Consider the following 22,968-nt stretch of genomic DNA (forward strand, 5'->3'; position numbering starts at 1 on the left):
GTCTACCATGAGTATAGGTAGGGGGCAAGGAGGGAGGGTTGCGAGATTAAAGGATGAGATGGACAACACACATGGAATGTGGTGACCTAACTTTGTGATGTTGGCAATCTCGCCTTTACTCTCATTTGTGGGATCGTGTCCCAAGCAACTAAACTTTCAGGTGGCTCATGGCAGAATATTCCTCAGTACCATAGAACTAAAGAAGGCTCTACTCCTAGAGACCAAATCCACTTTGTAATGAGTAATGGAGGTATGGGGTTTTTTCCCAAGTGGCCACAGCACAGATATTATCCAGTGGTAATCTAGCCTGAAATGCTGCCGTGACCACAGATCTAGTGGAAAGAGTTTTAACCACTTCTGGGAGGGCTCTGTTTTTAGAATTGTAAGTGTGGAATATGCATAATTATAGCCATCTAGATAAAGTGACTTTTGAAACTGGTTGACCTTTTCTTGCATCAGACTATGAGACAAAAAGCTGATGTGATTTTCTTAATTCCCAAGTTCTATGTAAACAGAAATGTAATTGTTAACATTTAGGAGATGCGAGGAATACTCTCCTTTATTTTGGAAGTTGGGAAAGAAAACTGGAAGGTGTATAGATTAGTTAAGGGTATTTTCCATCACAACCTTGGGTAGAAAGGATGGGCTAGTGTGTAACCATACTCTGTCTTTGTGGAACACTAGATATGGAGGTTTTGTGGACAAGGCCTGCAACTCGGATACTCTTCTGTCTGAAGTAATAGCCACCAAGAACAGAGTTTTCCAGGAAAGATATTTCAAGTCATGTGTGGCTGAGGGCTCAAAAGGGGGAAAATAATATTAGATAAGATGGAATTGAGATTCCAAGCGGGTGTTGGATGCTTATATGGAGGTCTTAACATAACAGTGCCCTTCAAAAAAAGCTTTGCAAAATCTGTGTGACATGACAAGATGATTAATTTCTCCTATATGAAAATTAGAATTTGCAGCTAGTTAAACTTTTAACCATAGCTGCTGCTGCACCATCATTGAAGATCTCTGACAGAAACTGTAAAACAGAGCGAATTAGTGCTGTAAAAGGATCTATTTTATTATGGTTTGCCCATACAACAAACTTCCTCCATTTGCTTTTGTAAAGTTTTCTAGTAGATGCTTTATGAGATGATAATATAATATGCTTGACTGGGGAGGAGAGGGATGGAAACCTGGCAATTAAGGGAACTGGAGCAGCCAAGCTGTCAATTTTAGGGTGTGTAGGTTGGGATGAACCATTTCTGATGGATGTGTCAGAAGGTCCAGAATACAGGGTTCATCTCAAAGATAAGGCTGAAGAAAGAGGAACCAGACTTGACGAGGCCAGTAGGGAGCAATTAGGATAACAGTTGTCTCCAACAGACTCACTTTCTGGAGAAACTTTGGAATTAGTGGAATCGGGGGAAAAGGGTAAAGAAGTCTGGGGGCCAATCATGAATAAGTGTATCTCTTGGTGACTCCCCCATAGGAGGGTGAAGTAGTTGCTGCATTTGGTATTGTTGGGTGATGCAAAGAGGTTGCAACGAGGACAGTGTCTTCTGTTATTGTTCCCCCCTCTGCCTCTGGGGGGACCTTCACCTTGTTTGTCCTGGTAAGACCTCTGAGATTTTCTGAACCACATTTTCTCACTCCCTTTTTGACCCTTGGGAAAGGGTCTAGTAGGAGTGGAAAAATGCACTCCAACAGCAGACAAGATCTTGCCCTCTTGTTCACACCTGGTGAGCGTTTCCTTCACTTTCAGCCCAAAAAGGGAGGAGCTGTCAAAGGGGCATCAATGAAGGAAGACTTGAAGGGCTCCACGAAATCCCAAAAGTGCATGCAGACCTGCCTCCTAAGAGAGAGAGACCCAAGCCTGCTGCTCTACTCGTTCCATCGGCTGCATAAGAAATGAGTCTCATAGATGAGTTGACAACTGAATTCAAGGTGGCAAGCTGAGCATTGACTATCTGCTGCTGCATCAGCTATGGCCCTTAGAGAGTCTGATAATTCTTTAATCAGGTCCCTCTGCAGTCTGTGAATTGGGTGAGATAATTCAGAGCCCAAAAAAGCAAAGGTTGCTGATAAAAAGGGCGTGGCTCCATTCCTATCCATAGTTCTCAATCCTTATTAGGAGGATGGATAGAGGAACTCGTTCAGAGTTCCCTTTCCCCAGGGGCCCGCCACCATGACCATGGCATCAAGCCCTACACCCTTTGTTTCTTTTTTAGGGCAGTAGTGTACTTATTTGGCCTCCTAGGAATGGGGTTTATGGTGTCTGGAGTCTCCCAAGCCTTTTGCGAGATTAATTCCACAAGCTCATCAAAAGGAGGAGTCACTCAAGACGTTGATAGGTGAGACGCAAAGGCCTTCAGGAAGACTAACTCCCCAGTTGAAGGAGAGGAGGACTGCCAATACCCTCTCTGTTTTAATATTTCTAGGATTTCTCCAAAGGAGACATCTTCAGGAGGTGACCGTGGGGACCTTTCTGATTCATCGAGGTTAGTGTCAGATGCGATAGACTCTGGGAAGTTAAGATGCTTCCTCTTGCATGACCTTTTCAGTGGGATACTCTGGACAGGGTTCGGAAGACGGGGCAGTACCCTGAGGTACATCCTGAGGTCCAATGTCTTTGCAGACCTGTAGAGAGGGCACATGAGAAGAAAAAGACACCCTGACTGAAGAGAGAGGAAGAACCAAAATAGACGGTGTCTCAGACTGCGAAGTAGTCAACGCCCTTCTCACTGCTTTGAAGAAGGCAGGCCCTCCCCACTCTGAAGAACTCCCAAGATCCAACAGGGGAGTGTCACCTCCTAGAGGTCTCCTGCTCCAAAGACACAGACACACTCGAGGCAGATATCGGATCTGTGGAAGGTATGGGTCCTGGACCCAACATCATCACAACCTGGATATCAGAATCTTCCAGCTCCCAAGCAGGAGGATGGATCGGAGGAGGAAGTGTAACAGAAGAAGGGGTTTGAATCTGACCAGATTCCTTTTGGCTCAGATCCAATAGTAGCTTGGCTATATTATTCAGTAGTAGTTTGGTAGGTGTCTTCAAAAGTCTCTCTATGACCCTTATCCACATCTTCATCAGATAAACTCCTGGTAGACCTAGTGGACAGGGTAGGTGACTTTGATGCAGCTAGTAGTGGAAAAGGGAGTGGAGAAGAAACCTTTTCAATAGGAGGAGATCGGATCCTATGTCTATGTTCAGTTGAAGCAGTCAGCGGCAATGAAATTTCCTGCTCCGAGGGGGTTTTGGAACCAGGAGGAGATGTCTGCTCCGACAGAGCCTTCAGATCTGTTAACTTCGGATCCGCCTTCTTCAGCTCTGATAAAGGTCTTTTTGTAGGTTTGTCAGAAGATTCAGGAGTTATAGTCTCAGAGAAAGGCAATTTTAAAAGCTTCAAATACCTTTACCTTTAAAACAAATTTTTACTAATGTCTGTTTAAAAGAAATTTAGGAATAAAGCTCCCCTTCAGACGGGGGAGAGACTACTCGAAGACAAACCCCACTTTCAAACTAAGGGTAGAAATCACAAGGCCCATCTCTACGATTTTTCACTGTGTGAAGGATTACTTTCCCTCAGACTTTGAGAGAGAATGGAAGAAAGAAAATCTTATAGTACTTCTTAAACTATAGAGGAATACACCTAATTTAAGATCAACCATGATAGATCAGCTGAAAAGAGATCTTCTCTTAGGTATATATGGTATCTGAAACCTATTGTGTTATTATTACCATGAAAGTCAATAGGATAGAAGATGAGGGTTGCTTAGATTAAAGGATGAGATGTCCTAACACTTCATAGAATGATGAAGTAAAGAGCTCTGTTTAAAGAGACAGTTTGAAAGTTTCAGAAGTAAAACATTTCTCTCATATTAGTGGGATCTTGTCCCAAGCAACTAAACTTTCAGTGCCCGCAAGGGAGAAATCCTGGCAGTCTGCATAGAATAAAGAAGGCTCACTGGCTGCTGAGAGACTGGAGAAATCCATTTGTAATGACCAATGAGATGGTTACAATTTTCCCAAGTGTGCCATCAGGAAAAGATAATAGAAAGCCCAAGCCATGTCCAGTACCTCTACAGTATCTATGAAAGAGATATAAGCCTTTGGGAGGCTTGTTAAAAGGTTGAATAAAGTAAGTTTTGTCCTACCATAATGTCATGTTGTAGCCATCTAATCTAGTCTACTTGTGGGTAACTGTCTCACTTTTCTCGATCGAGGACTATAGCAAAAGCTGGCTGGGCTCATTTTCCTAGACTGTCCCAAGTTCTAGTAAACAGAAGATGAACTGTATATACCAGCTTCTTGCAGATGCAGAGGCTAATATAAACCTATACATAGAATGGAAAGCAACAACTGGAAGGTGAATAGATATGGTCCTAAGACCAGATTTCCACAACCTATGGGTAGGGGAAGGAGGGAGGGTAGATTGGATGATGACTGAACATCTGAATTTATGGTGGACATAACTTACTGATGTTTTGTGCAATCTGCCTTGGATCTCTTCTGTGGAGTAGATAGTCCCAAGCAACGAAAGTTTTCAGGGTGGAACTCATCCACACAATTACCTCATACCATAGCCCCACTTAAAACTCTACTGCAAACCCAGCCCGACTTGGAATAAAAGATGGTATGCTAGAAGTTGTCAACTCCACAGCTCTAATATATCCAGTGCTACACCCTCAGCAAATGCTGCACGTACCTTTCTAGTGGAAGAGTCATCCACTGGAACTCCTTATATAGAAGTAAGAATAAGCATACATATAGCCATACTTATTATAAAGTACTTTTGAAACTGCTTCTTCTTCAGAAAGAAACAAATAACTGTTATGTCTGTATCTTATTCCCAAGATAAAGATTAACTGTTGATACCACTAGAATGCAAGATTTCCCTTATTTTGGGATAGTAAAGTAGGCAAATGTATAGATTGGTTAAGGTTCACATGTAGAAAATTGGCAAAAGTGTAGTAACGATCTCTTTCTTTTGAAACTAGATGGAGTTTTGCATAGCCTGAATTGATACTCCTGCTGAAGAATGAGCCACAAGAACAGAGTTTCCAACAAATTTAAATAAATAAAAGTCATGTGTGGCTGAGGGCTCAAAAGGGAGAAAATAATATTAGATAAGATGGAATTGAGATTCCAAGCGGGCGTTGGATGCTTATATGGAGGTCTTAACATAACAGTGCCCTTCAAAAAAAGCTTTGCAAAATCTGTGTGACATGACAAGATGATTAATTTCTCCTATATGAAAATTAGAATTTGCAGCTAGTTAAACTTTTAACAATAGCTGCTGCTGCACCATCATTGAAGATCTCTGACAGAAACTGTAAAACAGAGCGAATTGGTGCTGTAAAAGGATCTATTTTATTATGGTTTGCCCATACAACAAACTTCCTCCATTTGCTTTTGTAAAGTTTTCTAGTAGATGCTTTATGAGATGATAATATAATATGCTTGACTGGGGAGGAGAGGGATGGAAACCTGGCAATTAGGGGAACTGGAGCAGCCAAGCTGTCAATTTTAGGGTGTGTAGGTTGGGATGAACCATTTCTGATGGATGTGTCAGAAGGTCCAGAATACAGGGCTCGTCTCAAAGATGAGGCTGAAGAAAGAGGAACCAGACTTGACGAGACCAGTAGGGAGCAATTAGGATAACAGTGGTCTCCAACAGACTCACTTTCTGGAGAAACTTTGGAATTAGTGGAATCGGGGGAAAAGGGTAAAGAAGTCCGGGGGCCAATCATGAACAAGTGCATCTCTTGGTGACTCCCCCATAGGAGGGTGAAGTAGTTGTTGCATTTGGTATTGTTGGATGATGCAAAGAGGTTGCAACGAGGACAGTGTCTTCTGTTATTGTTCCCCCCTCTGCCTCTGGGGGGACCTTCACCTTGTGTGTCCTGGAAAGACCTCTGAGATTTTCTGAACCACATTTTCCCACTCCCTTTTTGACCCTTGGGAAAGGGTCTAGTAGGAGTGGAAAAATGTACTCAACAGCAGACAAGGTCTTGCCCTCTTGTTCACACCTGATGAGAGTTTCCTTCACTTTTGGCCCAAAAAGGGAGGAGCCGTCAAAATGGGCATTAATGAAGGAAGACTTGAAGGGTGCCATGAAATCCCAAAAGTGCATGCAGACCTGCCTCCTAAGAGAGAGAGACCCAAGCCTGCTGCTCTACTCATTCCATCGGCTGCATAAGAAATGAGTCTCATAGATGAGTTGACAACTGAATTCAAGGTGGCAAGCTGAGAATTGATTCTCTCTGCTGCAGCATCAGCTATGGCCCCTTAGAGGGAGTCTGATAATTCTTTAATCAGGTCCCTCTGCAGTCTGGTGAATTGGGTGAGATAATTCAGAGACCAAAAAGCAAAGGTTGCTGATAAGAAGACGTGGCTCCCATTCCTATCCATAGTTCTCGAATCCTTATTAGGAGGATGGATAGAGGAACTCGTTTCAGAGAGTTCCTTCCCAGTGGCCGCCGCCATGACCATGGCATCAAGCCCTACACCCTTTGTTTCTTTTTTGGGCAGTAATGTACTTATTTGGCCTCCTAGGAATGAGGTTTATGGTGTCCGGAGTCTCCCAAGCCTTTTGCGAGATTAATTCCACAAGCTCATCAAAACGAGGAGTCACTCAAGTCGTTGATAGGCGAGACGCAAATGCCTTCAGGAAGACCGACTCCCCAGTTGAAGGAGAGGAGGACTGCCAATCCCCTCTCTGTTTTAATATTTCTAGGATTTCTCCAAAGGAGACATCTTCAGGAGGTGATCGTGGGGACCTTTCTGATTCATCGAGGTTGGTGTCAGATGCGATAGACTCCTCTGGGAAGTTAAGATGCTTCCTCTTGCATGACCTTTTCAGTGGGATACTCTGGACAGGGTTCGGAAGACGGGGCAGTACCCTGAGGTACATCCTGAGGTCCAATGTCTTTGCAGACTTGTAGAGAGGGCACATGAGAAGAAAAAGACACCCTGACTGAAGAGAGAGGAAGAACCAAAATAGACTGTGTCTCAGACTGCGAAGTAGTCAACACCCTTCTCACTGCTTTGAAGGCAGTCCCTCCCCACTCTGAAGAACTCCCAAGATCCAACAACAAGTTGTCGGAGTTGAAGGAATCTCCAGAGCAGAAGAGAGCAGATCCGAAGCAGAGGTAAAAGTCGAATTCACCAGTGCTGAGGCCCCCAAAGGCAAATTCAGATCCGAAAAGTCTCTGTGGAGCCGACAGGGGAGTGTCACCTCCTAGAGGTCTCCTGCTCCAAAGACATAGACACACTCGAGGCAGATATCGGATCTGTGGAAGGTATGGGTCCTGGACCCAACATCATCACAACCTGGATATCGGAATCTTCCAGCTCCCAAGCAGGAGGATGGATCGGAGGAGGAACTGTAACAGAAGAAGGGGTTTGAATCTGACCAGATTCCTTTTGGCTCGGATCCAATAGTAGCTTGGCTATATTATTCAGTAGTAGTTTGGTAGGTGTCTTCAAAAGTTTCTCTATGACCCTTATCCACATCTTCATCAGATAAACTCCTGGTAGACCTAGTGGACAGGGTAGGTGACTTTGATGTAGCTAGTACTGGAAAAGGGAGCGGAGAAGAAACCTTTTCAATAGGAAGAGATCGGATCCTATGTCTATGTTCAGTTGAAGCAGTCAGCGGCAATTAAATTTCCTGCTCCGAGGGGGTTTTGGAACCAGGAGGAGATGTCTGCTCTGATAGAGCCTTCAGATCTGTTAACTTCGGATCCGCCTTCTTCAGCTCTGATAAAGGTCTTTTTGTAGGTTTGTCAGAAGATTCAGGAGTTATAGTCTCAGAGAAAGGCAATTTTAAAAAGCCTTCCAAAATGAGTTTATTTTAACATTACATTAATGTCCACTGGTTGAAATTATGGCAAATGGAACAAGACTCTTGCAGATGAAGAGACCCCAAACAATACACTCACAAGGTGTGCGAATCACTAAGGGGCATCTTCTTACTGCATTTTTCACATTTTTGAAGCTTACTTTCCTTTTTCTGTGACATGACTAAGGAAGAGAGAGAGGGAAAGACAAACAAATACAAACAGTCACTTCCAAACATAGAGCAAGTCCTCTAACTTAATGGACTTCACACACACAAGCACACAGCAAATTAGAACTCTAATTTTTAGGTGAATATATAGAAGTATACTAATACTATTTTTTTTTTTTATATGAAAGTGCAAAGAAGACTGAAGATAAGGAATGCCCTCTAATTAAAGATGGATGTTCCTAGACACCCTCTTACTAAAAAGGATGTCAAAAAGGGAAAGAGCTGGGTAAAGAAGTAAAACAGAAAAAGTAATTTAAATAGTTATAGAAGTAGAAAAAAACAGATATTGCTCCACTAAATAATGCAGTCAAAAAAGGAAGTACTTAGCTGAGAGCTATATCTGTTGAACCTCTTCGCTGCCCAGCAAACGAGATCCGGGGTTGCATTATGGATAAAGAATGAGGCCCACGAGCTTTGCTGAAGATTTCGAGCTGGAGAAATGGCCGAGATGGATCCGACACATCGGATCCGACCCACAAGTGAGAATAAAGGCGAGATTGACAACATCACAAGTTCTGAGGTAAAAATTGTAATGAAAACCCCACAGCCACTATTCCTAGTCCCTAGCTATATGTTTTCTTTTCTATAAAAAATATAGCTAAATAAATAACATTTTTAAAAGGTCCTGACTAAAAATGCATCTTTTGAGGTAACTGTTTTCTGTGACAATGACTAAAAAACACCAATTCTGGCCCATAACAATAACTTCTGAAAGAAAAGTTAAACTTGTCTTCTCAAAAACTGGTACAGTGGAAGGTATTCCCCAATGGAGTACTTATTTTCTCAGCGTTGGAGAAGTACTAGCTGACCATCGATCACTTCAAGCCCTCAGGGAAATGTGCACTTCAACTACACAAAAGTACTGAAGGTTTTGCACCCAAACCACTTGACTCTATACTGCTCTCTTCAAACTATTCAGTGGTTATAGGACATGTGGAATGTGACCTTAAGCTTTGGAAGCTGGCCAGTTGTCATATCCCATTCAGGATATAAACAAAAGCTGTACACTTACCATAACACTAGAACCATGTTGTCTTCTTCAGTCCGTTTCAACTACTGGGTATACTGGATCCAAAGCCGGTAACATTTAGGCTCATGGATCTAAGGCTTAAGCTCCTCCCTAGTCCCCGCTACACATAATTCCCCTCCATTTTCACAGTTCCACAGATAAGAGTTTGTCTACCTATACCACACACTTTTACCTACACTATATAAAAGGAAAAATGTACCTGACATAGCAATGGCAATGCCAAAATGTAAAGGCTCTGGACAGTTTCAATATAGTCAATCAAGAGACACATGTGACAGTTTGGCAGGGAGATAAAGGGACGGAAAGAAAAAGGGAACACAGTTATAGTGTTATATTATGTACATAACTTTTATATTCAATGTTGTCTTTACTGTCCACCTCAACTACTGGGACAAATTCCTCAGCTACTAAAATCCCAGGAGGTCTCATACAAGATATTCTAGAGAATAATGGAGTCAAATGAAGCCCTTGACCCAAACTGCATGTCCAGCCTGTAATAGGAAATAAAGGTATGAAAAGCAGACAAAGTAGCTGCAGCACATGCTGTAGTAAAATGAGATTTAGGTTTGACTTGGAAACACTACCTTCCAATTTTAGCCTTGGAAAAGGAAAGAAAAAGTTGGTCAATTCTCTGGAAATTCTTGGTGCAATGTAAATAGAACCACTATTGCCAGTGAACATCCAGCAAATGTAAGGTACACTATTTTGTTTGAAAACTTACGGAAGAAAAAATCAATGGCCTTTTTTAGAGCAGAACCTGAGGCCTCCCTCGTCTGGAATGAAACCCTAGCTTTGTGGAAGACCCAAAAGAAAGATACAAAAAAATACAGAGGTAACCGGAACCATGAGGAGAATATAAGCTCTTAATTTGCAGGTTGTATATTCTCAACAGTTAAACTGCTTCCTCAGGCTTGTAAAACAAGGTGATTCATACAGCCTACCTTGATCTGGCCAAGGTCTTTGATACCATTCCCCACTCAGGAATCATAGAAAAACTCACTAAGCTAGGCATCAACCCCTATATCACTAGGTGGGTTGCAAACTGGCTCACAAATAGAACCCACAGTGTGAAAGTAGTTGAGTCCAAGTCAGACTGTCAACCAGTCACGAGTGCAGTCCCACAGGGATCGGTCCTGGGTCCTCTCCTGTTTGGTATCTACTTCTCAGAAGTCCAGGCCAACACGAAGAGACTCTGGCTGATAACGTTCGCAAACGATTGCAACTGGTAGTGCCATGTAAGTGGTTGATAAACTCATTCAACAGTTCTGTCGAGCCAAGCTAAAGAAAAATCATATCGTCCACAAAACGTACGTAACAGGCTATGTTCTCTTCGTAAGCATTATGTAACAGACAGGATTTCTCCCATTGCACTAATGCAAGGTTGGAGTAGCTATTGGTGCAGGCTGTGCCCATAGCCACGCCAACCTTCTGTATGGTTGGCTCGACAGAACTGTTGAATGAGTTTATCAGCTACTTGCATGGCACTACCGGTTTCTTAAAATTTACCTGTAAATATTCTGCTGTAGAAGTGGAGTTCTTAGATGTTAAGATCAATAAAGGAGACCTTAATAATATGTATTACTAGTGTCTACAGGAAACCCACTAAGAAGAATAACTTCCTGCCAAAAATAGCATGCATCCCAAGCATGTCACCCGGAATGTTTTAAATGGGCAGAGTTATAGAGTAACGAGATTGCTCAACGATAACACTCAGTTGGGTTTAGCATTTGACTCTCTCAAGTGTGACTTTTTAGACAGAGGCTACAAAGAGGCAGAGACTGACTCTCAAATTAATGCTGCATGGGAAGAAAGGGAAGGGAAATGTAGAGCCTATTTTGGCAACCATACTCCACCTGATGCTCCACAAGCAACTGTAGCTGTGAGAGATGCCTTTAGAGTCTCCGTACCTTACTCTAGTGACATCAATAAATATTGTAAGGTCATTAAACAGAACTGGAATATCCTACACACAACAGATGAATTGAAAGGGACTATAGACAGCACACCACATTTTGCATTTAAAAACAATAAGTCCTTGAAGAAACATTTGTGCTATAAATTGCAACTCTGTATCAAAGGGCCTCAGTCTACCAGGTATGGGACTTTTTCCTGTAGATCTTGTTCAGCCTGTAAGTATATACTTATGGGCTCAACCTACACACATCCTCACCTTAACTTTAAAACTGAACTTGATTTTTATGCTGACTGCAGAACTCCAAATATTGTTTATTTTGCAAGCTGCCAGGTCTGTCATGCCTTCTATATAGGCAAAACTAACAGACCACTGAAGGACAGGATTCTCGAACACTATAGGGATATTAGGAACCAGAAAGATACAAATGCCTTAGCACAACACATTGGTTTACATGGCTCAGAACATACTTTTAAAGTTCTTTGTACTTTAGGTTTTGGACGTTAGTATGGGGGGGGGATACATCTAATAAAACAGAAAGGGCTGAACAGAAATGGATTCTGCTCTTGAATGCAGAGAAACTGCCTGGTTTAAATAGCGTCTCTAGCCTTAAACCATTCTTGAAAGCACGCCCACTTAAACACGTTGCTTTTAAACAAAGATTTTAAACTAAGATTTTATTTGTACTGTTTCCCTTGTATTTATAACAATTGTTGCATCGCTTGTGTGTGCACCTTTTAGTGAATTTATCAGATTTGCATAGGACAGCTGATTGGCATTGCTTTCTTTTTAAACTCATGACTTTCTACTTGTTTATTAGTCTGAAGAAGCAATAGTGTTATCGCGGAAGCGCTTACTTTTATCACTTTCTTTTATGTTCAATAGAGTTTTTGCCTAGCATTGTTGGCTGTTTTTTACTTCAGAGTTACAGTTTTCTTGTACCGCACCTTTCACCTGTTCCTGTGTATTTTTACTTTTGATGGCTACAGAATTACATGGCCCTTACAGTATACCCAGTGAGAAAAATGGTCTGTCTGCTTTCAAGGATCAGTACTGTGATCACAGAAACCAAGTATGTGGCATCTTGTTTTAAAGCCATATTCAGTAGTAGTAGTACACTACAGGACCCACAACTACATGAAGAGCAGCTTAAAAAAATTATTTTCAGGAGTTCTAGATACTCACAGGTTCATAGTTTCATACTAGGATAACAACCACCAGGCCCTTTATAAGCCTAGCTGTGCAATCCAAAACAACTGTGCCCTATGTGTCATGGGTACTTAGGGGGGGGGGGTATGTTTGGAAGTTTCTAGAGGTTATGTGGGGTGTGGCATGTTAGTTTGGCCATTCCTGCCAGCCTCTGCCTATCAGAAACATGGAGGCGAGACCTGAGGTAAATTTGCAATCTCCCATCCATTGTTCAAGGCTACGCTTAAATAGAGTTAGGGATCTTGCTAATGTTTTATTTATGCCACAAGCAAAATTTAAATCACTGACTCTAGTAGTTCTGATGCTGCTCATTTTGTGGGTGTAAAAAAGGTCCATCAGAGCTGGATCTGAAGATGCCTTGTATGGACAGAGTACAAGGATAGGGCTTTACGTTGATCTGTACAGGACAGTGTTTACACCCTGGATTCTCCTGGTAAAGAATCTTTGTGAGTGTTCCAACTGCTGCATATGTCTGGTCAGATACATACAGAAGGGGCATTATACTTAATGATGGGTCTGATAAGGACAGAATAAAGTGACACTATGACTTCCTTGGACATGCATGCCATGCCTTCACTTATAAGCTGGGTGACATAGAATGACTTTCTTATTACCTTGGCCATATGGTAGTCAAAGGCCAGATTACTGTCTACATATGTTCGCAGATCTCTGACTACCAGGTCAACTCTTAGGGATGTCTTATCAATGGAGTAATTAGCCTGGGTGGCAGTTTTTCAAAAAGGAACTGTAAAGCATTTCTTGGCATAGATTTTTAGTCTGTGACTTTGGCACCAGTCATTAGCCATTAGACCCTCTTGTAAGCTGTGTGTTTCATGGGGGAATCTATGATAGCTCCCAATTTGCAGTCACCTGCACACTTGGTCAACCAAAGGTCTTTGACATCACCCTTACCTCTGAGAAGAAGCCAAATAGAAGTAGTCCAAGCACAGAGCCCTGAAGTATCCTTCTGGTGATCAGTCTCTTAGTGGAGGTGGCATCACCAATCCTGACTTCCTGCTTCCTGTCTGTGATCAAGCTGGCAATCCAGTGACTGATGTAGGGTTTTACAGTTTGGTGAGTTTGTCAACTATATCCAAGTAGGATATTGTACCAAATGCCTTAGCCAGATCCAGGTAGGCAGTATGCACCATCTTCCCTCATCCATTGCCATGGTGACCTTCTCAAAGAAGTCCACCAAGTTTAGTAGACAATCTTCCCTTGACAAAGCCAATCTGGGTTGGGCCCAGTGCCTGAAGGTTACCTATGTCTTTGTCGATCATTTCCATGATAATTCATTCCATGGCTTTGCATATTAGACTAGTCATACTAATAGGTCCACAGTTTCTGGGGGTCAGTTCATGGTCCACCCTTGTGAAGTGAGAATCATTACACTCCCCCATTCTTGTGGTTCAAAGCCTGTTCTGAGACTATAGTTGAAAAGTGACTCAAGTGGGACAGATAGGTCATGTTTCTAGCTATTAAGAAGGCATCCTGAGGCTGTGTTTTTGGCCTTAGTGAATGCTGCCAGGACCTGCTATCTGTTAATAGTTTGGAGGATGGTAGGCTTCTAAGTATTTCATGGGGGGAGGTAGGAGGGGAGTAGAGGTTGAAGGCTGAGCTAAATTTGTCAGCTAACAAATTCAGTATGTCAGTCTACTCACAGAAGGCGGCATCACTGACCACCAGTGCTAAACTGGTGCTGCCTTTGAGGTTTCAGACATAGCTGTAGAAGGCCTTGTGATTGTCTTTAGTCTGTGAGGCTATATTAAAATCTCGTAACTGGCCTTGTTGGACTTGCTTAGTCCTCTAGGTTTCCTGTTTAGTTTTAATTAGAGGGCTCCTATAATTATGGGAATTGCTCTTCCTGATGTAACCATGACTTTTTCGTTTTGTTATATACTCCATCAAAGTTAGGATTCCACCAGTGTGGTTTGTTTTTAGAATCTATTTTGGGCTCACTTATACAGCAGCCTCTATACAGCCATTTACATGGTTGTACACAGTCTCTGTGAAAAACTCTGCATAGGTTGTTGTGAACTCAGGGTTGGGAGAGACACTGAATTTTGATAAACTACTGCTTAACAAGGTGTAGTTTGGATTGGAATAGTTCCTAACTGTTACAGGTTTTGCTGCAGTCATCGAGTTTATTTTTATTTTGGAAGAGACAGCTTTGTGGTCCAAACTCAGCAGTAAGGACATGACACTGGGGGAGTGCAGCTCTCTCCCATATTGGTGAGCAACAGGCCCTGTATGCCTGATGATTGAACCTCTGGTGTGTGCATACTATCTGGTTAAGGGTATTTGCATTATTAAAGTCCAGGAATTGTTCTGCCTGCAAGTATGAGCTAGTGTATGTTTCACAGTCTACAGATGTACAGTTAAACTCTCCCATGAATAGGGTATTTGGTTTAATGGTGAGTGTCTCCAGTAGGTCAAGGTATGAGCTGCACAGATATATACATTCTCCAGAGGCAGGACAGCTTGTAGGTTGTGCAGTTTCTTGTTTCGTCTCCTACCACTGAGTAGTAACACCTTTAGGTTTCTTTGGGCTTTATTTGCTATGCAGGTAGGTTTGTCAATCTGGCACTGCCTAACAAGTCTCTAAGGAATCGATGAAGTTTTAGCCAGTATTCAGAATCCTAGGTGAGAGAGGTCCAGACCATCCTTTGTAAAGCAATGTGATCTGTTAACCATGTCCTCCCATGCTCACAAATATTGAATCCCACTAGAAAAACATCAGAAAGTAAACCGATTATTGAAGTCAATCTTTTATTTGTACTGTGGCATCATCCTTGGTGAAGGTAGAATGCTATTCAATGCAATTCACATACCTGCCTGAGACGCACTCAGAGAGATCAACAGCGTTTCTTTTCATATCGTCCAGGGAAGTATGTCTCAGGTCATTAACACCCAGATGGACTATTACAGAATCGTGATGGTGACTGTGGTGTAGTGACTTAAGCTCATGTGTAACTTGCTGGATCCTGGCTCCAGATAAGCAATTAACCATAATCTTCTCCTTGTTCAGTCTGGTGAGTGGGGCATCTGTGTGCTGTACAATGTAGTCCCCGGTAATGTGCTGGCTCGCCTTATGGGCTTTGCTCTTGGGGCTTCACTGGGTGTATGACTATATGCGGTGTTTGTTGTTGCTTTTGTTGAGTGCTTTAGAGACTGCTGAGCATAAGCATTACTGTTTACATGCTTAGGCAAACTCAACAATTAAAGCAAAAATAAAGGAGTTGTACTCTAAACAGTTAAGTGAAGTGCAAAACAATAAAAAAACCTCTTATCTGCCAATGAAGGAACAGGATTAACTCAGGACTCACTCAGTGTGTGGCTAGGGTTCCAAAACCAATGACAGCTCTGGGAAAATGAGCAGGAGACAAACTGTAGTAAGGGAGGTTTTCTCAAGTGCAATACTGGTTTGCTGGGTGGGCACTTAGTATTATGGATATATGGAAAACAATGAGTGGGAAAGTACTTAAATATGTCACACAACAGACAACAGCAATGAAATACGGGAGGCAGAGACTTTGGAAGTTAGATTATCATAAGGGGTAGAAGCCAGAGAGACAATCTTTTAAAACTAAAACAAGAAAAAGGTGGGAAGGCAGGGGATAACTTTCAAACTGGAACCCAAGCCTTGTGGATAGAATTTCAGAAACTTTTAGCTTAATGTCTCAGTGGGGGAGAGGGGAGCAGACTGAAAGAACAAGGGGAAAAACACAAAGAGATTGGATGAAACTTTAAGCAGCTATATACAGCTATACAAAGTAGTGAAGCATAAATCCTGGAGCAAATTCACAATACTTCCACTACTGCAATCAAGCAACAGAATAAGGCACCACACTATTCAGAAATTTACCAATAACACTGTAATAAATGACTAAATTAGGTTCAAATCTGACAGAAGTTCAGAGTCCTGCCACAACTTGGTTAAAAAGCTAAAAGATTGTCCAGACTGGGTTAAAAATACAAGACAGCTACCTTTCACACGTAAATCTACTTATGGAAATAGATCTGCAGTATAATGTATAAACAATGCTAAAATCTTCCAGTAATACACAATCATCATGCAAATGTAAATGAAGCTACAAGATTAAGTTCCCAGAACAAACTAAAAACATGCAAACATAAACATACAAGCAGAGAAGTACAAAAAAGTACCACTACACAGGTCACTATAAGTATAATTTAAAATATTTAAGCAGTTTACATAAAAAGCTTTATTCTTCCCTTCGGATAAAAAACTTGTATCTCACATCTCTCAGAATCTTGAGCCAAAGACCCCTGGGTGGATATAGCTTAGTATTAAATATAGCATACTTGCTAGAGAGGGATCCAATCAAATAAAGCCAATACTGGAGATCAACTACTGTGGTTAGCTACAGATCTGCTACAGATGAAATGTAAGGGTTGCATCACATTTCTGAAAGGGTTGGCTTTCTTACTAGGCAAAAAGATGCCAATGAATTAAAGGCAAGGCTGTTGTAGTTTTCTTATGGCGCTCAATCATATCTGCTCACCACCATGTTACCTTTTCCCTAAAAATTTGTACTACATTTGTCACAATTTCAGCTCCATTTAGGGACTACCTACGATGGCAACCTTTTATTCTTGAAAGCCTCAAGAATTTCCAAAGTGCTTTGTACCCTGCCACCCTACTGTCTACAGCCACCACATTTATCCATGAATTTTACAGCCATTCCAACTAATATAAAGATATAACAAACATCTCAAACAATGTGAAGATAAGTCAGAACATATTAGCCATAGGTATGATAGGAAATTCAGTCATAAACTGAATAAATAAACTCGGTAACAGGAGAAGAAAATCATACATGGTTCACATTAAAAAAATCACCACTAGTCAATAGTAAGAATAAAAGCAAATTTACAGAAGTCTTAAGTACATCCGTTTTGAAGAGGAAGGCTGAATATAAATCAAACCATTGAATGCTTTGAAGGAAAATTACAAGGGTTTGTTCAAAGGTGTATCAGAATAAATGCCCAATATTGTACCGAATTGAAAGTGAACAGCATTAACTATTTCAATGAACTACCTATTTTGATACCAGAGCCACAACAAATATCCTGGTTGACAAATTTAGCTCAATGCTTTCATCAACTTCACACTCTAATGTCCCCTCCATTGAACCTTTTGACATGGTTCCTTCCATTTTCACTATGGCCCAGATTCTAGAACCTATTTCCAAAACAAAACAAAATAAAAAAACAGTAACATTGGCTCAGGCAGTATACCAGGCTGTCTTACTGATAGCACAAAGCACTGCTAAAATCCTTCCCCTTAAGCAGTTGAACTCCCCCATAAGCTTTTCAGTCTCAGCCTATGCACAGGGTATGAGCCTGAACTCAGGACAGTGGTTGTGGTGATGATACAGCATAAGGGTATTATAAATGAATTTATTTATCCGATTAGCCTCTGTAGAATTAACAATAAAATTGTGGGGTCAATCTTAACCTCATTACAAACACTCATAGTGTTGTGAAGGGAATAGCTTGTTTAACTGGTTGACATTTTCAGAGGATGTGACTGCTGGTCATTCTGTCATTTAATTTAATGCTGTACTTACTAAGGTATTCAAAACAACTCCTCATGCAGACATTGTCAATAGATTTACCAGCTTAAATACTAGCTACTAAATTACTTGATGGATTGTTAATAGGCTATCTGATCAAATAAAAGTGAGAGCTGATTGTACCTTCTCAACTAACAGACAAGTCACTAGTGGAGTCCCATAAAGCTGTGTGCTGGATCCTCTTCTCTTCAGCATTACTTGCCTAACATGAATACTTAATTCTATTTATTTATTTTACATTTGTTTAATGGGAAAGTCCAACTGGGCAGAGCCCATTTTCAGTGGAGGCCCTGGGAGAAAAGCTCCACAAAAAGTGACAGTACATACAACATTAGTAACAGTAAATACAGCATGACAAATAATATACACAACACAAGTTACTGTAGATACAGCAAGTCTAACAGTAGATACAACATCAGATATGGAACATAGAACCTATGAGTATTAATTTACATTTGTAAAGAAAAAATAATTCTAGATTTATTACACATTTAAGAATAAAGAGAAAAAAAGAAAAATCATAATACATCTAAGATCACTGTCCAAGAGACAGGCTGAATAACTAATGGAAGGCATACTTATGATAACAGGAGATCAGCCAGGGGTGTTGCATGAGCAGAGCCAAGTGTCAGACAATTTTTGAGTAATTTTTTTAAACTGATATGTGTTGTCAGTAGTTCTAATAATATGGGGAAGGGAGTTCCAGGTTTTTGAGATATAGGAAGAGTATAAGGAGGAGTCTCCTGCAGTGTTCTTAGTTTTAGAGACTTGTAGTAAACTTTTATTTGATGATCACAGTGTTCGAATGCTAGAGTAAGGTTGTATAAGCTTTGGAGAGCTAGAGTTTTTTCGGGGTTATAGAGTAATTTGTGGGCCATGATTAATTGGTTGCATGCAAGAAGCTGAGGTAGTTAAAGCCAGGAGAGTTTTTTGAGGGCTAGACAGCAATGTGACCTGTGTAATGATCCAGTAGCAAATTTAGCTATTTTGATATAGCATGTATTCAGTTTATCTAAATCTGTTTTTTTTTTTTTTGAGGTTGATAAGGATGGGTGAAGCATATAAGAGTTGCTAGTAGGGGAGTTCTGGCTATGGCAACTCTTGAGGAGTCTGTTAAAAATGTTTGGTTTCTTTAAAGGGTGCCCATTGTTTGTTGACTTTTTTGACTGAATACAGATGAGCAAGGTCTAAGATTTACCAAGTTTTAGGATGACTGAAAATTGGGAATGCCATTACTGATTTCCCAGATTCATACTCAACAGGAAAGCAGCACCTAGTTTTCTGACCATGGCCTTAGACTTAATGCAAAAAAATATAGTGCAGTCCATTAAAAAAACTCATCTTTATCACCGATTATCATATTAACTGACTCAAATATACAGTCATTACAGTTCATTTTAAACAATGAACTGTCCTTTCATCATCATTTCAGTTACAGTATGGAAACTTCATTATCAATTTAATTATCAAAGGTATATTCTTAAGCTCCATTGAGGACTTGTCGCACTATATTCCTTCCTTATTAGGCTGATCATTGAATAGGACCACTCGTATTGGTATGCATCATACCAAACATGTATCCCACCTTGAAAGAGCCTCACTGTTGCCTTACCAAGAGAATCAAAGGCCTGGGCTCCCCTAGCTACCTGGATAGATTTAGAAATGTTTTCACATTTTCATCTAGTACAAACAAAGGTTTTCTCCTTGCCTTTTAGGCTATGAAAGACCCAATTTTATTAGATCTTCTCCATCTCAGAAACACTGGTATTGATATAAATGCTTGCTCCAAAAGTCTGAAATTACATTTTAACATCAATGCGACTTCTTGGAGGGATAGGTTCATTACCCAAAGGATTTTCAACATGGGAAAAAAATTCCTCTGTATATTAAACAGTATAACAGCTTTAGCTTCCTTCAAGTTAAACCCTGATGACTGGAAGGGTTTGCATACATTTACCCCAAAGATCCAGGGATTAGTAGCATGGCTCTTATGAAAATGGAAAAGTAAAACTTCCAGCAATATGCTCTATGTTGCTTGCCACCCCAATACTAACTTCTAAACCTAAATGGTGGCCTTTCAATTTTCCTGAACACGCACTATAAAACTACATAACATCTTAAGACATGTATTCTACAGCTCTTACTTTGATCTGTGATGAAGTAATAACATTCTACAATTTGTTTTGTCATCTGACCTGAAAAACAAAAACAAAACTCTGCTTTCTTTTATTGGTACCAAACTGATAGCCACTCACCTCCTTTGGTAGGCAGATCCCAAACCTTGTGAATCACTTGATGGAGAGGCAGTTGTATCCTTACGCCCACTTTCCATCTCAGCTAACCTTCGAGTGTAAGAAGAACTTCTACTCAAGCCTGCCACAGTAGTGTCTGGTGTCTCACTGCCAATCCGCTGCCGTGAATAAGAACTTGTCCGAGGAAATTGAAATGAGTCCCTACAGGAAGACTGACATGTTACTGGATATCACAAAAATCTGGATCTGTACTATACTACAGCTATGATGCTCCATATACTTGCAAACAGCACTATACATGCAGCTGATTAGCTGCTAAAGACACAAAGCATAATAACAAACATCACCAGCACATCTAAATTTCAGAAGGGTTCTCAAAGATACCACTACTACACATGTTGCTCGGATATGGGGAAAAATCTGGCAACTTATATTAAGTCCTTAAATGACTAGCTGAAGCAGGCAAGGACTAAGGCTCCATAAACAAGCGTCACAAGAAATCAGAACTGCAGAAATGCTCAAGAAGAACCATGGTGTAGAATCAGTGTAAGATCTAAGAGTTATCCCAACAACTACAAACCTATGCATGGTCATGAAAAGAATCAAAAATGTTATGTTACTGGAAATGCTTAGAACCAGTGGGTTAATCATCAATCACTAAGGATTCACAGACCCTGACAAATGACTACACTGATGCAGAAAGCCAGTGGCTACAATATGTCTAAACTCCATAAGGCATTTACAAAGAATGACAACTGTATTTATGGGGATGATCCTAGGTTGGCAAATTGAGTAACATGTTGACTGAAAGAGAAAAAACAAAAAGTGATGGCCAAACAAAGTTACTAAAAGGGAACTGATCAGTGTTGTTGCACAGGGTGCCATGCCAGGAAGCTTCATAAATAACATGAAGGCAGCAAAAATCAGCCAACATCCATGAGACTTACATTCAAATTTCTAGATGCACTGTGGATTTAATTTATACATATGTTTACTGGGTGAACAATGAACTTGTCATCACAGACTTCAGTCATGACTAAGGCTGAAATATGGGTGTTGCTTACTCTGTCACATTGGCTGCTGATTGATGGAATGAATGACTGTGAAGTGTGGTTGATTATTCCATTCACAGAAATTTAAAAAATTCAGATGAACAGCACAATCAAATATGTGTGGGCAAGTTATGTGTGGGTTTGGGAAAGTAATACTAAAACTTTTAGTTATTCTAAAGGTTTTTGGCATTAGGGGGTATAGTGCTCATGCAAGTGTAAGTGGGTTAGAGTACAGATAACTGAGGGCATAGTTGTTGTGTAGAGCAGTATGTGTGTTTGTGTATATAGGTATGTTTGTATCCCTGTTGCCTTGATTAGTGGTAGTGTTGTGGAAAGGTTAGGTTTAGGGGCAAGGTTAAGGTTAGCAAGTGCTAGAAAGTTGGTGCAGGCTTTTTTTCCGTGTAAGTACATGTGTGTGTTTAAAAATATCACCAGTTTTTATCTGTGGACACACTACTGTCAGGTACATACATAAATAACTCTTCAGTGATGCAGTAAAAAATCAGTTAACAAGTAATTATTTTTCAAAAATCATTCAATGCATTACAAGGCGTCTAGACTCCCAGAGCTTCTGAATATTTGGCAGCCCCCCACCTTGTCTTTTTAAGTGGATTTTGATAAACACATAATAGATGGACTCCATATATATATATATATATATATATATAGAGAGAGAGAGAGAGAGAGAGAGTGTGTGTGTGCGCACTCCTTGTAGACAAACCAAAGAGTAAAGTAGAAAAATGAAAATGCAAACCAGATCAAGAATATCTTAGAAAGCATCTGAAATATTTGAGAAGAGGAATGTGGTAACCATCTTTTAAATCCAGAGTTACTAGAAAACTGAAAGGAGGTATAAGAAGTAACAGACACTGCAGAGACAGCATTTTGAATTTTGGGATCTTGAGATGGAGGTTTAGAAAAGAAAGGTCTAGGGCAGGATTCCAGGTTCTTTCTTTCTCTGGCACCAGAACGATTCTTGAATAAAATCCTACCCCTGTCTGATATGGGGCAAAATGTTCTACAATGCCCTCAGATAGCATTTCATCTAGGATATGAGGAAACAAGGGTATTTGATTGGATGGATGCATAGGAATCCCTTGAAAAGGTGGATGGGAGCCCCATTGCCAGCTGTAACCTTTTTGAATGATTCTCAGAATCCAAATGTCTGAGGTTAACTGGTGGCACAGAGGGAGATGAATACTTAAGACTTTGGGAAGACTTTACTGGGATGCCAAGTAGGGAAGGGGAAAAGACATGAAGGGGCATATAGTCAGTCTGCTTTTTAGACTGTCCTTGGTAATGGGGTGGATCCTCCCCTCTCTTTCAAACCTCCCTGTGTTATTGCTTTTTTGAAATTTTGTTTGTCTGTGCCTTGCTGGGATTGTTTTTTCTGTTTTCTACAAAAAAGAACCTGTACCGGAGACTGAGAATAAGAATCTGATAGACAGGACAATCTCTTCCTTTTTAAATTTAGAATATGAAAATTGAAAGGCTTGAAATAAGCCCTTAGCAAACTGAAGCCAGTCTTTTTTGTCAATCCTATGTGATACAGGAGAAGAAATATGCTTAACTTTAGGTTTTATCTTCCTGGGAGACCCCTCAGAAAAAGACCAACCCTATTAACAGTCCCTTTCATGGGATGGAGTACTTACCTGTCTAGCCTTTAAGCTCTAGCCAAACATTGATAACCCGAAACCCACAAGAAGAGTGTACTTCAGCAGCAAGAAAGTTCTGAGGGTTTTGCACCCTAAACACTAATTTTATATCACTCCCCTTGAACTGTTCTGTAGTTAGACCACAAGGAAGGTGCCCTAAAGCTTTGGAAGCTGACTGGTTATCATATCCTT

The 22,968-nt window shown here is 40.7% G+C and overlaps 1 protein-coding gene across 1 annotated transcript in view; it reads right to left on the bottom strand.

Moving 5' to 3' along the window:
- Positions 1-22,968, bottom strand: part of LOC122791483 (protein phosphatase 1 regulatory subunit 12A-like) — a 1,771,856-nt gene that overhangs the window by 745,459 nt on the left and 1,003,429 nt on the right. Inside the window, exon 11 of the mRNA XM_044059226.1 lies at positions 20,073-20,270. Within this exon, the coding sequence (XP_043915161.1) occupies positions 20,073-20,270 (198 nt within the window). The remainder of the gene's footprint in view (positions 1-20,072; positions 20,271-22,968) is intronic.

This window comes from Protopterus annectens, chromosome 17.part0 (assembly GCF_019279795.1).
Source record: "Protopterus annectens isolate FY-2018-M chromosome 17.part0, PAN1.0, whole genome shotgun sequence".
Classification (NCBI taxonomy): domain Eukaryota; kingdom Metazoa; phylum Chordata; order Ceratodontiformes; family Protopteridae; genus Protopterus; species Protopterus annectens.